The sequence below is a fragment of the Nomascus leucogenys genome, chromosome 22a, assembly GCF_006542625.1.
Source record: "Nomascus leucogenys isolate Asia chromosome 22a, Asia_NLE_v1, whole genome shotgun sequence".
Lineage (NCBI taxonomy): Eukaryota > Metazoa > Chordata > Mammalia > Primates > Hylobatidae > Nomascus > Nomascus leucogenys.
Window position 1 is genome coordinate 96,196,722 of NC_044402.1, and position 18,421 is coordinate 96,215,142.

The 18,421-nt window shown below is 36.2% G+C and overlaps 1 protein-coding gene across 1 annotated transcript in view; it reads right to left on the reverse strand.

The window, feature by feature from the left end:
* DNAH7 (dynein axonemal heavy chain 7) overlaps positions 1–18,421 on the reverse strand; it is a 332,081-nt gene that overhangs the window by 159,877 nt on the left and 153,783 nt on the right. The window contains exons 25-27 of the mRNA XM_030802541.1: positions 9,185–9,353; positions 6,065–6,167; positions 5,817–5,944 (exon numbers count right to left, since the gene is read on the reverse strand). Coding sequence (XP_030658401.1) covers positions 5,817–5,944; positions 6,065–6,167; positions 9,185–9,353 — 400 coding nt within the window. The remainder of the gene's footprint in view (positions 1–5,816; positions 5,945–6,064; positions 6,168–9,184; positions 9,354–18,421) is intronic.

Sequence of the window (18,421 nt, forward strand, 5' to 3'; positions counted from 1 at the left end):
ACTCTCTACTCAATAAATATATGCAATTATTATATGTCAATTAAGAATAATTTTAAAAGGTAAAAATGTATAAAGAGGTTAGAAAATTAAAATAAAAAGATCATTGTAAAGACAATCATACTCTTTATTTCATAATGTTATGACTTTATACCTTTTCTACAATAGCATTACATTTTAATATTCATAGTCCATTAATAATAATGTATTGTATTCTTGAAATTTGCTAAGAGAGTAGATCTTAAGTGTTACCAACAGAAAGAAAACAGAAAAAGTATATATGTGAGGTGGAGGATAAGTTGATTGGCTTGATTAGGGGTATTGTTACACGATGTATAGGTATATCAAAACATCACATTGTACACCTTAAATATGTATGATGTTTATTTGTCAATCATACTTCAATAAAAAAATCATTGACCTGGAAGTTTAAAAAGTAGACAAAAAAAATAGACCAATTCCTGGCTTCTGAAAATATAAAATAAATTTTAATGTTCAAATCATACAGATAAAAAGCAACTTAAAAAATCAATTTCCTGTTGTGTATATAATAAATATATCATTAGCTTTTTGTATCAATTCTTTTTCATCTAAGTGTTCAATTTCAATTACATTATATTCTTCATGGGAAGCAACATGTTACAGAACCTCAGACTCTCCCAGGATGTTCAAAAGTTGGGTTTCTCATCTGGGCTGCTGAGTGTCCCCATGTTGGGAGACTGGGCTTCAAGCAAGGCCCTACAGGGATCTACTTAATTATATAATCTAGGGTTTACCAGATTATGTTAGTGTTAGATAAATTATCCATTTTGAGATATTTTTAACTTTTTTGAATCCGAAGTCACAATGTCAGTGTTTCAGCAAGCATAATAAAGGAAAGAAAACTGGAAATAATAGATTATTATTAGAGATAAATCAATTTTACAAATTGTAAAGATAACTTTTTCTCATATGATATATTTAAAAATAGAAACAATATATTTAAAGATAGGGTTATTGAAGTTTTGATGGGTAAGTAAATAGAAACAATATATTTTAAAAATAAAAAATTAGGTTAATATAGAGATAGAAAAAAAAAAAAAAAAAAAAAAAAAAAAAAAAAAAAAAAAAAAAAAAAAATTTAGGTATAGAATATTAGTATGTATGAGGACTCGCTTCAATAGCTCATGTATTAAAACATGACTTTCTTGTACAAAATATGGAAAACAGCAATATTCTAAGGGAAAAAGAAGTTATTCTAGTGAATGACAATCATAGTCAGATAGTTCATAAATACATTCTGGGAATTAGTTGAATTACCAAAAACTCAAGGTAGATAGAAAATAAGAACATCTTGCTTAAATGATCTATTATGACTCTTCTAAGTTGAGAACAATTCGAAGATTTGTATCAAGTAAGATCCTTCTAATGTGTTGTGTTAATTACTAGTTAGAGGCCATAGTGCTGCTATTTGATCAATAAGGTTACCATTAAAGAATGGAAAGAATAAAATGTTTAAAAAATATAATTTGAGCAAATAACTTGAAATAAAAAAGCTTAAGCAAGTGTTCTAACCACTACACACACGAGGGAAAAAAGAGCATGAGAATTGCTATACAGTTGGTATCTCTTTTAAAGGGTAGGTTCTCAACAACTACTTTTTTAAAGAATGAAAGAGAGAATGACTGAATTAACAAATCAGTCAGCCAGTCAACGGGGTTAGGGTGATAAAGTTTTTCTACAACAGCACAAATTACTACTAGTTTGAGGTCAACATCCAGGACTGTGTGTTGTAGGTTTCCCTTTGACCACCCTAGTTACTTCACAAATATCCTATTCACCTCTTAGCACTGTTAGCAATACGGTTGTGGAAAATGATGAAGCAGACATATTTCCGACTCGCAGAACAAAAAATAAAGTGAGGTAAAGAAGTGTCAAGGGGTATCATGATATTCCATTTATTAGGACTCCTCCACCAACGACTGAACAATGGTACTTAACACACTGAAAAACATCCTGATTGAAATATTTTTGAAGCCTAAACCAGTGATTCTCAAACAGGTTGTGCAGCATACAGATATAATGTGGTTCGATTTTGGATGTACCAGAAATAATTTGTTGGTAATAGCAGTAAGTTTGAAGATAATTTAGTGCTTTGTTAAAAAAATTAAATTGGATTTTAGCTTAACCAGTGACATAGTTTGTTGAGTGTGAAAACAAAGAGGGTACAGATCCAGGTAACATGCCAAGACTTGAGTAAATTCCAGTGCATGTAATCCATGTGAACATAATCTTCATGTTTATCTCAGCAAAAATAAATGATCAAGAATAGCTGTTCTACTGCTTCTGCTCTATTGGCGGAAGAAGGAGGGTGGTACATAAGGAAATGTGTATACTCTCTGGAGCATACTTTCAAAGGACTACATATTGGTACAATAAAAAAAATTCAAGCAATAACTTTTTACCATTTACTTTTGAGAAACTGCAAATTGATTTTATAAATATTTTGATCTGTTCAGGAACAAGCTGGATTTTAGTTGAATGAAACGGAGGATTTAGGATCTGCTTTGTTTTTTTCCCCTCAATACTATTTGTGTTTCATCCTACATATACTCTGAAAAGCTACGTATCACTTTATTGGCTTTGTGACGTTAGGAGATCTAGAATGTGTCTATTTTACCGTGGCTTCTAACAAACTATTCTAAAATGATCATTGACTACTGATTCTTCAGAATAGTTTAAATCCAAAATATAGCTTCTCTAAAGTGAAGATGTATTTAAGAAATTGCTTTATTATGCAGATTTTGTCTAAATGTAACAGGATGTCAAAATGGGACTCTTTCTGTATGATATGATACATCAGTTACTAAAGTGAGTATGATCTTCTCAATATACAAAATCTACAAAGGAAATGTCTACAAGCTTGAACCCTCTCATCTACTTGTAGATTACAAAATATTTGAGAGAGGAAGGAGTTGTGAAAATATTTCCTTTGAAGGGAGCTGTCATTATGCTCTGAGTCCCCACAACCCTCCTCACTACACCCAAGTTCTGTGAGAGCTTGGTAGATATTCCTGCATTTCAGGAGATATGGACTGGTGCCTGACTCATGTCTGAAAAAGGATAGTGACCTGTGGTAGCAGGATTAATACCCAGGGTTTGTTGGGAAAAGGATTTATGCGTGGTACACAACAAAGAAGGGCCACACTGAAGCTCTATAAGTGCTGCCCTACATACCTCCTGGCAGAGTGAGAGCTCTCCAACAGTGAAGTTTACATGGAGTTGACCACAGAGATCCAGGCAGAGAGAAGGCAATGACAACTGGAGAAACAGAATCCATCACTCAAGCCTCAGGAATTACAAGTAGACTCCTCCTAATGGGACAGTCCCTGAAGAACCCATGGACATGCACATGACAGGATTCAGCTATAAACCTCAGCCAAGTCCAGGGACTTCACCCAGACGGTCAGATCTGAACTGTACATATGTTTAGTGTTCACTGCTAGTTTAAAGGATGAGCATGAATTTGTCAGACAGGAAAGAGGCGGCCTAATGGAGCACTTGAGAGAGAGAAAATAGCATGTAGAAAGGCAAGGGACCTTCAGAGGCTAGTGAGGCCCAGTGTAACAGACAGAGGCAGGGAAATGACAGGACAGATGCAACTGAGTCCTCATGCCAAGGGTCTTGTAGATTGTACTAAGAAATCTGAACTTTAGTCCATGGACAAAAAGGAGCCCAGCAGTTTTTTAAAGTTGAAGATTATATGATTAGATTTCTTTTGATAGATAACACTGGTAGCACTGTGATGGGGAATTCATTATAGTGAATTTCAATACAGAAGAAATTGATGACAAGTGAACTACTGCAGTAAGACACATGGGAGAAGACAGAAGGCAGGGAGCAGCAAGGTGTGGCAGGGGGACCAGGTCAGTGCAGCAGGGATTGTAGGAGTTGTGTGAAATGGAAACCCTGGGCTTGCTGACTGACTGAATCATCAGGTGAAGAAGAGGGAGTTTTTGAGAATGATTCTGAAGACTGGTAATGATACTTGCTGGGCCCCAACAGGCTTTTATTATTTTTTAGGGAATATGTAACTCTTTCATTTCAGACTTGTTAGGTATTTGGTATTTCCATATATACCTGAAAACAGATGCTCTATAGAAGCTTGAACCAAGAAGGCTGCACAATAGGAGAAGCTATCAGAATTGAGAACAGCTTTTGGCCTCATGTAGAAGGAAAATACATTATCCCCAGGAACTACCAGGTGAATATGTTAGCACTGTTTCAACCTGCACAGTAAATAAAACCGTGGAAAAGTCTGCAAAGCGCATTAACAAACTCAACCAATAATGGCTCCCAGCTTTCTATAACAAGCTACTCACAGATTTTGGCTTTTCCTACCTTTGCAAATTTACATATTCAGATTGATCCTACCAAATAAAAGAATAACATAGCGAACAAATACAAGAACTGCAACAACAAAAAAGGCTTTCCAAAAGAAAATGCCAAATAAAACTTGTAAAATATTTCTTAGATAGAAGAGGATTTACCGTTTTTCATTTGTTAATCATGCCTTCCTTCACTAAGGCAAAATACTAAAACATAAGACTTAACATATAAACGGGCATGAAATGGAAATACAAAAACACTTGGCAGCCATCAGTCATATCAAGTCTTTTTGGTGGAAAAGAAAAACTGCTCATTTAGTTTTCTTTCTGGGAAGCTGTCAGTGTAAGCATGTGAAGTGTGGAAGTAATACAGGATCTAGTCAGGAGATTTGGTTTTGGATCCACAATTACTATTGCATTATTCTTCAACATTGCTGTCTGTATATGTGCCATACATATGCAATTCATCAGAAAAGGATATAAAATGGTTAACCAAAATATGGGGAAAATGTCATATTTTACTAATAATCAAAGAAAATGGTTTTTTTTTTAAGTAAAGTCTGGTCAATTCAAGAAAGTGTTTTGTTCTTTTTCATTAAAAAATTAATGCTGAGTGTCAATGAAAATTGAGAACTGGTATGGGATGAAAATCATTTCAACCTGTCTTGGAGCACAATTTAGCAATAAATATCTTAGTCCCATGACTCCATCTAAAGAAATATTTCAAAATAGAGAAACACCTTTAGTAAAAACTACTCATTGTGATATTATTTATAATGCAGGAAAACTGAAAGCAAACTGAATGTCCAAAAGTAAGCTACAGTTCAGTAAATGTATTAATAGTTGGAATTATGCTTATAAAGATGGGAACATGCTCATGTTATAATATTAACATGAAAAAAACCCACTCAGCATACACAATAGAGTGCTTCCAGCATTGTAAAAAGGCATTTAAAAGTAGGGGGACACAATCTACAGTAAGCAGTAGAATGGGTACACCCTTAGTATTTTTCTATATTTTGTAATTTTTCAAAATTAGCACTATTTTAAAAATAAATAGTTTGGGAATTGATCCTGATGTGGATATTTACTCTGTAAAGATACTCAAAGCTTTAAAAATTGTTTTCTAAAACAATTTTCTAAACACTATAACTAAAAAAATATTTTATATAAACTCAAGGATAGCATATTCTTTCTTTTCACACACACACAGACACATACATACTTTTAAAATATTTTCTTTCTTTTTTTTTTTTTTTTTTTTTTTTTAAGAGACAAGGTCTCACTATGCCCAGGCTGGTCTCAAACACCTGAGTTCAGGTGATCCTCCCACCACCTCAGCCTCCCAAAGTGCTAGCATTATAGGCGTTAGCCACCATGCCCAGCCCTTTTCATATATTAACTTTGTAAATTATAGAGAAGAAATAGATCATATAATAACTCCTTCCATACCTTCAGGTTATCTGGCAGTTCTGATCGCCCAGCATACCCAGGGTTCATTGTTATAAAGACAGCACATGTGGGGTCAAGTTTTAGTTCAGTTCCTTCAAACATCAGTATATCAGCACCTGCATTAATACCTGCAGGTAATCAGGAATGAAATGACTTAGTAATAACACATATAAACGTGAGCTGTGCCACTCATTAACTCTCATATTTCTTTTATTTTCACAGAATGCAAAGACAAACTAGTCCATTACCTCTTTGGATAGTAAGGATTTGTTGAGCAACCACAGAGAGTACTTCCAAATCAATTCTGTTAAACTCATCAAAGCAAGCCCAGGCTCCACAAGATAACAGTCCCTACGAGAAAAGAATAATGAAAATTTTTGACTTTATCTGATTCAATATTGCATTGAAATGTTGTATTTTCACCTGATCTTTTCAAGGATTTAATATCCTGTCAAGGAAATTGCTTATTCGCCTTTATCTTTAAAGACAGCTGATTTTTTCATTACCAATTCATTATTCCACATGAGTAAAAGAGTTTGATCAATTGGAAAATTTTCCAATTAACATTTTTCTCCTTTCTGCATTTTTTTTTTTTAGCATTTAGACATACACTATAATCTCAAAGCCTTTCCTGCTTTTTATTTACAAGTTGATTTTATTTGCTTACTCCACATGGATTTTATAGCATAGGTTATAATAACCATCTAAATAAGATGACTTCTGTTGCCAATAAGACTGCCTTGTGGTTTGAGCACCTTAATAGCCAACTACCATAGTTTAAGGCCCTGGTTTGTGGTCCTAACCCACAGCTACCTCACAGATATGTGCCATTTGATCACAAGGAAAAACTGGAAAATCAAGCATGAGTAGTTTCATCTGAATTCAGATTTACTTTTAAAAACATCAGATGATTCAACAAATATATACTGAACATACATTTTATAGATTGTGTGTGCATGCAGCACACACATGCATGTGTTACATCGAGTACACTGTATGTGCCAACCGTGACTCACAGCACTTTATATGCATATTTTATGCAAGGACACTAAGGACATACCATATGAGATGTTAAATAATTAGCACAAAGCCACACAGATTATAGCAGCTGACCTTGGATTTTTACACATTGCATTTTCCTGAACCACACTGGATTGTACGCGAACTCTATGCATGAATAGTACATTCTCATTAGTTGGAGAAGACCCTATAAATGACTTTGACCTCTAATGCATGACAACAAATCACAGAGAACAGAATGCTTTGGAAGTCATATTCAAACAGTTATATAAATTTTGAGATTCTTGATAATAAAAATAATGTCTTTCTAATTTTCTACCCCCATTATTCAGCACAATCCCTATGCAAAGAAGCTATTTACAAATACTAATAAGCAAATTTAATACTATTAAGTTCATGACTTTAAATAAAAGAATGAAGATGGTCATTACATGGATTCAAAAACTGAGCAATATATACTAGACATTTCTTTAGACATTTAATAATGTAATGGCTATTCAAATTGCATGTAGAATTCTTTAGTTTTGTTTTTTTATTTATATATTTTTATTTGTACAAATTTATGTACAAATAAAATACGTACAATTTTGTTACATGCAGAGATTGCATAGTGACTGAGTCACTATGCAATTTGGTATCCATTACTTGAATAACATACACTGGTATCATACCGTTTTGGTATCCATACCATTTTATGGTATCCATCGCCTCCATAACATACATAGCCCCTATTAAGTAATCTCTCATCACACCCCTCTCCCACCTTCGCACTCTTCCATTTCTATCATTCTACTCTCTACAGCCACGTATACAGATTTCTTAGCACCCACTTATGAGTGAGAACATGGGATATTTGACTTTCTGTGCCTGGCTTGTTTCATTGAAGATAATGACCTCTAGTTCCATCCATGTTGCCGCAAAAGACACAATTTCATTCTTTTTTATGGCTGAATTGTATTTCATTGTATAGATATACCCTATTTTCTTTATCCATTTCTCCACTGATGGACACTTAGGTTGATTCCATATCTTTGCTATTGGGAATAGTACTCATTTCAACAAGGTTGTAAATCATTACAGAGAATGAATTAAAATGTTAATTGGTCATTTAAATGTTTTCTTCATATTTTATTAGTTACAATTTTGAGCTTTTAAACGTTCTAATTCTAATCGTTCCAGTATCACAAATGGAGAGTAATTAAACTCCAGATCAGTCATATTCCAGCCAGGAACAGTTTACTGCATGGGTTAGGGTTGGTATATTCTATTTTGTTAGTTTGTTTATCTTTTTTAATGTTAACTTTTTCTGGAGAAAATTTGGAAACGTAAACATTCTAGAATCTTTAAAATGTGCTTTGCATACACATGGACACAAAGAAAAGAACAATGAACACTGGGGCCTATTTGGGGGTGGAGGGTGGGAGGAGAGTGAGGATTGAAAAACTACCTATTGGCTATTATGATGATTATCTGGGTGACAAAATTATCTGTACACCAGATAAACTCTTGCAACACACAATCTACCCATGTAACAAACCTGCACCTGTACCCGTGGAACCTAAAATAAAAATTGGAAATAAAAATAAAATAAAATGTGCTTTGAAAAATTACAGAAAAACATAAATATATAATTTCAAATGGATCATTTTGTGTTCAGTTGTGTCACCTAACATTTTAAGGAATAACAGGCTATAGCCACAAGCTGCTAAAATGATTAGATGTTTATAGGCAGGGACTTGGTATCTCTAATTCTACCTTTTGAAGCTCATGGACCGACAAGAGTAAGAATCTAACTTAGAACAAAAAAAAAAAGTAATACACTGATTTGATCTTTACAAATTATTAAATTATCACATGTAACCTGAAAATATGTACATCTATAATGTATAAAAATAAATTTTTTAAAATAAAAACAAATAATAAAACTTAAGATTTCAAGTTCACTGAAATGATTGATTAGAATATGTCTATAAAAGTAAATTACTGACTCAAAATAACTTCTCAATAACAAGATCTTCAGGTTAAAGATGTCTTTAGAATCCCACAACCTTTACACGATGCAATCGTTCTCAAACTCTTCTCTGCTCCAATGTATTTAAGGGACACCACTTATTCCAACCAGTAATAATGACTTGTTACAGTAGGGACTAGAGAGGGAAGTAGAGATTCTCTGCAAATAGGGTTTTGCTATAACCTTATTTCCTTTAATAATTATTGAGATAGTGCTTCAATTTTTACTTTTATTTAAGCTACAGTAAATATTTTACTTGTATTCAATTATGTTGCATCATAAATAACTATCTCTGATCAGTTATCCTGTTGTAAAGAAATGAGGAGTTAATTCAAACCTTAAAGAATTTTCCCAAAGCCAAATAATCCAACCCATCCGAGCAGTTGAAAACAACGCATTGTTTGGCTACAGCTTTTGCCAAATCCTTGGTAGTTTCAGTCTTCCCAGTGCCAGCTGGACCCTCAGGCGCTCCTCCGAGGTGCAAATGAAGGGCTCCAAATAAGGTTCTGAAACATATGAAATAGACATTCTTTGTAGAACAATGTGATTTTTTTCCACTCACATGCCAAGAAGAGAAAAAGGTTAAATTGAGAACCAAACCTCCAACTTCTTCTTTGATAACTTCTTCCTTCCCAGTAACCTCTGAAAATCTCTGAGAGTTCATTACTTTGTCTGTTATTATATTTTATTTCTGAATAGCTACATATATGTCACATTGAGAACAAATTCACTTTTGAAATTTAATGTTGATTTCTGGCCAACATGAAGAATTCATCTGACCTTGAATCCCCCAATTCCCCAACTATAAGCATATGGAAATGTTACAGAAAAGAAAACAAATAATAATTTAAAATACATGGCCATTTTTGAAAGAATGAAAAGAAAATTACCAATGAAGAGGAAATGCAAAGCCAGAGAATTAGACACTAAAAGATTGTTTCGGGATCAGTATATAAATAAATGAGTATATTTATGCTCAGATAGAAACAGAAAATAAACCCTCAGAAGCGAGCAATGTGGGGAGCTGGAATGGATTCACCTATATAAATCTAGAAGTCTTAAAAGGCTGTCTTGTCTCTAAATGGAAACTAAAATCACTCCAGCAACCTACTGGAGAGAGACAAAGAAGAGTCAATTATGGAAGAGACAAGGAAGCCTACCCTTCATGCAGGGCCTGATGAAAAGCTTGTATCGTTCGTGCAGGGAAAAAGAGGTCCAAAATTCTACTAGTCATGGGCACACTAATCCAAAATGATAAATTAACATTTTGTTCTGAACCAGAAAAAACTCTAGAGTCCTCCTCAGAGATAAATATGAAACTGCTCCTTACGGACACTTCCGCGGGTGACAACATGCAAGACTGCAGGGGGAAACTATCACTACTAAAATGAGCTCACAGTTCAAACAGGAGAGAGAGATAAGAGTTAGGAGTCAGACTTGCTGTGGCAAAAGCGGATGAACAAACAGTGTTATTATATAAATGGCGTCCTACTCTCTATGGTATCCTGCTGGTCTGTTAAATGAGATTTTAAATACAAAGCAATAGACACCAAAAAATTGTGAGAGAAAAACAGAAGCCAATTTTATAAATGAGACAATTTGAAACTCTAGCAATAAAAATATAATTTAAAAACTCAGTGAACAAGTTAAATAGCAAAATAAACATAAGGAAACAGAAAATTATGCACTGAAAATTACTCAAAGAGACACACAGACTGAATGTAAGAAAAGTTGAGACATAGAAGGAAGAAAATGGGGAAGAAGCAAAATTTAAACAGCAATGGCTGATAATTTTTCAGAATTCAAGAAAAACATGAATGGAAAAAGGCCCAAACAGGATAAATAAAAACTAATCTACATCTAGTAACTTTACAGCAAGCATCAACAATAAAGAGAAATCTTAAAAACTATAACAGAGAAAAGAAAATTACCTACAAAAGAATAAGAATAACAGGGACTTACCAGCAGTAGCAATGGATGCCAGGAGAATAACGAGTTTTAAGGGCTGAGGGAAAACTACTGTTCATCTACACTACTATACCTAGCTAATCTGTCATTTAATAATTGAGCAAAGACACACAAAGAAGCATTTTTAGACAAAGACTGACAGAGCTCATTACTTGCACAGCCTCCCTGGAACAATTACTAGAAGACATTGCCTAGTAAGGGGAAGAAAATTAAACCAAAAGTAAGGCAAAGCAAGCAGCACTGGTGAGTAAAGAAAATGATAAAAATTTTTGGTACGACTGTATATTAATAGTAAAAAATATGTAACACTTTATTTAACAGGGTTCTTTCTTGGAATTTTGACTAAAGCCCCAAGCTGAGAACAATAAATACCAGCTCATCTTATCTTATAGATGGTGAAGTTGGTTTGGAACATTAGCTATCATCAGGGCATATAAAAATTAGATAAGAAGACTGTAAGTGAGTGATCAGGAGTGAGGACTTCTTTGGAAAGAATCATTGGTGTGTTGTGTTTTTTACCTCTCTCTGTATGGTGGAAGAAAGAGCAGCACTTTTCCCTCTCCCAAGCTAACTGAGGGGCCTTTGAGACTACTCAGAAAGCTCGACACACCATCTGCCCCCTGGATTTTCTAGAGCACAGAAACTTGAGTGCTGACTCACAACCGAAAACATTTCAAGGTGAAAAGATGCCTGGAGCTTCTCCTGATGGCAGAATGGGAGAAAAGAAATAGAGAGATGTGTTCCCACTGCTGGCAAAACAAATGTGTGTCTATCACCTGGCCAGGTCCAGATCCCGAGAGCCAGATTTGAGTCACACTGAACGGGACCCTATGCAGAAGGCCCATCTGAAACAGGAGAAAATCCCCAAAAGAGGGTCTGTGTGTGGTGAGCCTCAGTGGCTGAAGCAAAAGCCACCTGTGGCCAGCCCAAGAAGGCATTTTCCACAGGTGGGAGAACCCAGTCACTGGAGGGGCTTTAAGGAACCCACATAAACATCCCTTGGAAGATCTGGCACATCTGGGCTTGTGCCATCACAAGACATCACTATACAGCCAAGAGATAGTTGTCACACAAGACACTTGCCACATATAAACCTACTTCTTTCTGTTTTCTCCCCTTCAACCTCCAATACTGGGAGAAGCAAAAGATAAGCTATTGAGGGATGAAACCAAGGATAGGGATAAAAATAGCTAAAAAATTGACCACATCTATTTTCCAAATTCAGGCTCTCAGCCTGAGGCAGGCTTGAGCTAAGGGAGAAGGAAGCTTTAAATTGGATAGGAGCTATTATTAATTTTGATATTAGATGTAAGTAGACCTTTATTATTTTAAAAAATGACACTTATAATTAATATTTTAGAGTGACCAGAAAAGCTAGGGCATCTACCCTAGATTTCATTCAGGAATGAGAAATATTTATTTAATAGAGCAACTTTAAAAAAACAGTAATAAGAAAGAATAAAATTGCTTTCTGCTTGCATCCTAAAACTGGTTTATTCAATAGACTAGTTAAAATGACTAATTTTCTGGAAAGAAATTTAAAAACAAAGTTTAATTTAGTATTTGGAATATAAGAGATAGGAACCTGGAGTTAAAGTAGTTAAAGACATTTATTATTCAGAAAGAGAATAGAGATATTTATTAACTTTAGGCTTTATTAAGCAAAATAGGCATTCTTTTACTAAATGTAAGATAACCTTTAAGAGAATAGAAACAGTATCCTATATCATAGCCCATATCATATCCCATGTTATATTCATATAAATGAATAAAGAAAACTCAATCGCTTACTAAAAGATAGGACACAAGAAAAACAAAGCAAAACAAAATAAAATGTTAAACTTGGAGAATATAAAGCACAAAATAAGATGATTTGAGTAAGTCCAAATAGTTTATGAATCACATTAAACGTAAATGTGTTATACTTGCTAGTCAAAGAATACAGAGCCAGCCCCTCTTCATTTTCATATAAAGCACAAAACAAGATGATTTAAATAAGTCTAAATAGTTTATGGATCACATGAAATGTAAGGGTGTTATACTTGCTAGTCAAAGAATACAGAGCCAGCCCCTCTTCATTTTCATTTGGCTAAATCTCCTTATCCTTCAATATTAGATCTCCTAATACAAGATCTCCATCCAGATGTTTTTGTTGTTGTTGTTGTTGTTTGTTTTTTGTTTGTTTTGAGACGGAGTCTCGCTCTGTGGTCCAGGCTGGAGTGCAGTGGCACAATCTCGGCTCACTGCAACCCTCTGCTTTCCGGGGTCAAGAGATTCTCCTGCCTCAGCCTCCTGAGTAGCTGGGATTACAGGTGCCCACCACCATGCCCAGCAAGTTTTTGTATTTTTAGTAGAAACGGGGTTTCACCATGTTGGCCAGGCTGGTCTCAATCTCCTGACCTCGTGATCTGCCCACCTTGGCCTCTCAAAGTGCTGAGATTACAGGCGTGAGCCACCGCGCCCAGCCCCAGATCTTTTATTAACAATTTCCTTCTCAGAGCATTCCCCCATGAACTTCCATTCCCCTCTGGATTAATATATTTGTAGCACCTAATGTTTACCTCTAATATTTCACTCAGTACACGGTATTGTAATTGTTTTTTAAACTGCCTTTCCCATCTGATTGAAAAATGTTTAAATATAGAAACTCTGTATCTTTTCTCTATCAAGAGCACTACTAAAGTATGTGGTATATAGTAGCTAATCAAAAATGCTTCTTGGATTGATGGATAAAATTTAAGAATTATTTTTTCTCACAGTTACTTGGTAGATATACACATGTAATGCTAACTGTAAAGGGATTCCTATATTGTAAAATCTATAAAGACTTCAACTGGGTACAGGGTATAGCTGTAAGCAATTGCACTAGTGTTAGATCCTGTATCGGTTCTTCAAGTGATTGGGCCTGCCCCTGTGCCATACAATTGGCATGATATCAAAGAAGATTCCAGTACAACTGCATTGTTCTTGGCCTTAATTCTGAACCACTTGTCCTGATTCATTTGATGCTCCATAAATAATAGTCCTACCAGGCCAATGAGGAAGACTCATACATTAAGCACTATCCTCTATCTGAAAAACATCATTTTATTTTATTATTTATTTTTTTTTTGAGACAGAGTCTTGCTCTGTTACCCAGACTGGAGTACGGTGGCAAAATCTTGGCTCACTGCAACCTCTGCCTCCTGAGCTTAAGTGATTCTCCTGTCTCAGCCTCCCAAATAGCCGGGATTACAGGCATGTACCACCATGCCCCATTAATTTCTGTATTTTTAGTAGAGACAGGGTTTCACCATGTTGGCTAGGCTGGTCTCAAACTCCTAACCTCAGGTGATCCGCGCGCCTCGGTCTCCCAAAGTGCTGGGATTCCAGGCGTAAGCCACCATACCTGGCCAAAACATCTACAATTCTAATCATTCTCCAGGAAACAATATAATTTAAAACTGCTTTTCAGTTTGTGGATATTCAATACATTTTATTAAATGCCTGCTTTATGCCAGGAAACAAGATGGTGCTGGGGGCAGAGAGAAAAATAGGGCACAATCTTTGTCCATGAAAAGACTACAATAAAGAATATCAGATATATCAAATATATTTTCAATCCATTATGGCGAGTGCTACGACAGAAGAAGATACACGGTGTGATGAGAATCACTGAGGAGAGATTTGTAATGTAGGGAATGTCAGAGAAAGTCTACCTGTAAAAGGTGATGTTCCAAAGGATTAAGTAGGAGTTAGTTGTATTTATTGAGGAACAAAAGAAAGGGAGAACTTGCCAGGAAAACAAGAGACTGTGTGCACAGGTAGTGAGTGAAGAAGTAGAATGGTATGCATAAGAGTTTGGTGTCACCGGAATATTCAGTCCAACAGACAGATTATATTGCACCTCATATACTATATTAGAACTTAAAAAATTGGGAAGATATTTAAGTAGCTAATAGGACGGTGCTATTAGAGCCAACGAGAAGAAAAGAGTGTTGAGCAGAATCTTTCTACCCTTCCTCTCTTATTGACTATATCAGCCATATGAAGGAAACTTATATCAAAATTTCTAATTTCTCACTCCATCCATATTGTACTTAGGAGGTCAAATCCTGACATAAATGGGACCCTGTTTAAGTAGTGGTTAGAGTCAGTGTGTGGCTCTCATTCCCCATCTGCAACTGGATGAATTAGATCCACTATTGTTTCTCTTGGATTCAGTTCTTCAGCCACATGGAAAGCACGCATGTTTAGCTTCAAGGAGCAGGAAATAATTAGTCATCTTCAAGCTAGGCTACATTCTTCAATCCAGATTGTACATGAGAGCTCTGAATTGAGGATCGGATAATTGCTCAGCCACTTATAAACTAATAGTTTATTTTCCATTACTTTAGCTCTTTAGGTGCTCTGAAAGGAAGAAAAATGTAGATTCCAAATTCCTAACACATATTTAAGAAACATTTCTAAAATAAAGTCAGATCTTTGACAAAGGAGCAAGGGCAATTTTATGGAGAACAGATAGTCTTTTCAACAAATGGTGGTGAAACAACTGGAAAAAGTGAATCTAGACACAAAATTAATTCAAAATGGATCACAGACTTAAATGTAAAACTTAAAACTATACACCTTCTGTAAGACATCATCAAAGAAAATATAGGTGATACTGGGTTTGATGATGACTTTTTAGATATGATGCCAAAAAGCATGATTCATGAAAGAAAACTTGAAAAATTGGACTCGTAAAGGTAAAAATTATCTGTGAAAGACACTATTTCTTTTCTTTTTTTTGAGACAAGGTCTCACTCTGTCACCCTGGCTGGAGTGTGCTTGTTACAGTAGGTAGTTAGTCAGACATAAGTAGGGCAGGAGAGGGCTCCTCCCACCCCCCCAACCCCCACCCCACCAGGAATATCAGGCGACCGTCAGGTGATGGTCACGCAGTTGTTAACGGTCTCTCTAAAATAATAACTGGTCATAGTCAACTCCAGGGAAAGGCAGACTCACAATAAACAGAAACATCTGGCTGGGCACAGTGGCCCACACCTGTAATCCTAGCACTTTGGGAGGCCGAAGTGGGTGGATCACTTGGGGCCAGAAGTTTGAGACCAGCCTGGCCAAAATGCTGAAACCCCATCTCTACTAAAAATACAAAAATTAGCTGAGCATCGTGGTGCATGCCTGTAGTCCTAGCTACTCGGGAGGCTGAGGCAGGAGAGTCGTTTGAAGCCTAGAGATGAAGTTTGCAGTGAGTCAAGATTGCGTCGGCTGGGCGTGGTGGCTCACGCCTGTAATCCCAGCACTTTGGGAGGTGGAGGCAGGTGGATCACGAGATCAGGAGATCAAGACCGTCCTGGCTAACATGGTGAAACCCTGTCTCTACTAAACAAAATACAAAAAATTAGCCAGGCTTGGTGGCGGGCGCCTGTAGTTCCAACTACTCAGGAGGCTGAGTCAGGAGAATGCTGTGAACCCAGGAGGCAGAGCTTGCAGTGAGCCGAGATCACGCCACTGCACTCCAACCTGGGCAACAGAGCGAGATGCCGTCTCAAAAAAAAAAAAAAAAAAAAAAAACATTGCGTCACTGCATTCCAGTCTGGGTGACAAAGTGAGACTCCATCTCAAAAAAAAAAAAAAAAAAAAAAGAAAAAAGAAACATCTGAAGCTGGTGATCAGCAACTTCCCAATAAGATCTCAGGAGTTGGGCAAGCGGGCTCACAAATGCACATTAAGAGAGGCAAATGGCAGAGTTTGACAGGTATATGATCTCCTAGGGACATTCAGCTGGTAAGGGAAGCATACCTCAAGTGAGCATGGGTACAACTCCAGTAAACACACTGCACGTGCTCCCCTCCTAAGTGCTGGCAGGCCACTGCACAGGTGGACAGCCCACCCTAAGGAAAGAATCACAGGAGAAAGAACACAAGACCACAGAAGCATGTCAAGTCAAAAGGTCAAACCGTGCACTTGTCTTTCAAGTTGTCCACTTGGCCCTCTTCCAAGTGTACTTTCCTTCCTTTTGTTTCTGCTTTAGAGCTTTTTAATAAACTTTTACTCCTGTTCTAAAACTTGCCTCAGTCTCTCCTTCTGCCTTATGCCCTTCTGTCAAATTCTTTCTTCTGAGGAGGCAAGAATTGAGGTTGCTTCAGACCTACATGGATTTGCCACCAGTAACATGGTGGCTTTATCATGGCTCACTACAGCCTCAACTCCTGGGCTCAAGTGATCCTCCTGCCTCAGCCTTCAATGTAGCTAGGACTAAAGGTATGCACCACCATGCTTGGCCATTTTTTGTTTGTTTGTTTGTTTTAAATTTTTTGTAGAGATGGGAGTTTTGCTATGTTGCCCAGGTTGGTCTTGAATTCTTGGTGTCAAGTGATCCTCCTCCCTTGGCCTCCCAAAGTGCTGGAATTAGAGGTGTGAGCCACTGCACTCAGTCAAAAGATAGTATTTAGACAATACAAACACAAGTTACATACTGGAAGGAAATATTTGCAGAAACACGTATCAGATAAAGGGCTTGTATTCAAAATATACAAAGAACACTTAAAACTTAACAAAAGAAAAATAAACAACCCAATTACAAAATGGACAAAAGATCTGAACAAACACCTCACCAAAAGAGATATCCATATAAAAATAAGCATGTGAAAAGATGCTCAACATCATATATCATTAGGGAATTGCAAAATAAAGCAAAATGAGATACCACTACACATCTGTTAGAATGACTAAAATCAAAAGCATTAACAACACCAAATGCTGGCAAGATGTGGAACAATAGAAACTCTCATTCATTGCTGGTGGCAATGCAAATGGAGTTCCAAAGTACAGCCACTTTGGGAAACAATCTAGCAGTTTCTCACAAAGCTAAACATAGGCTTAGTGCATGATTCAGCAATCATGCTCCTAGTTATTTACCCAAATGAGTTTAAAACGTATGTCCACCCAAAAACCTGCAAAAGAATATTTGCAGCAGCTTTATTTATAATCACTGAAACTTGGAAGCAACCAAAATGTCCTTCAACAGGTGAATGGATAAATTGTGTTACACCCATATAATAGAGTATTATTCGTCAATAAAAATAAATGTGTTATCAAGCTGCAAAAAGACATGGAGGAACCTTAAATGCATATTGCTAAGTGAAAAGAGACAGTACATATAATTTCACATACTATATGACACTTTGGAATATATATATATGACAAAAATGGTCAGTGGTCGACAGGGGTTCTGTGGGAGGGGAGGAGGAAATTATATGTGGAGCACGGGGGCATTTTTAGGGCAGTAAAATTATTCTTTAGTAGTGGATATATGACATTATGCATTTGTCAAAACCCACAGAACTCTACAACACAGTGGACCCTGATATAAATTGTATAAATTCTGGACTTTAGTTAACAGGCATGTATCAATATTGGTTTATCAATTATAACAAATGTACCACACTAATGAAAGATTTTGGGCCAGGCGCAGTGGTTCAAGCGTGTAATCCCAGCACTTTGGGAGCCCAAGGCAGGCAGATCACGAGGTCAGGAGATCAAGACCATCCTGGCCAACATGGTGAAACTCCGTCTCTACTAAAAAATACAAAAATTAGCTGGGTGTGGTGGTGCATGCCTGTAA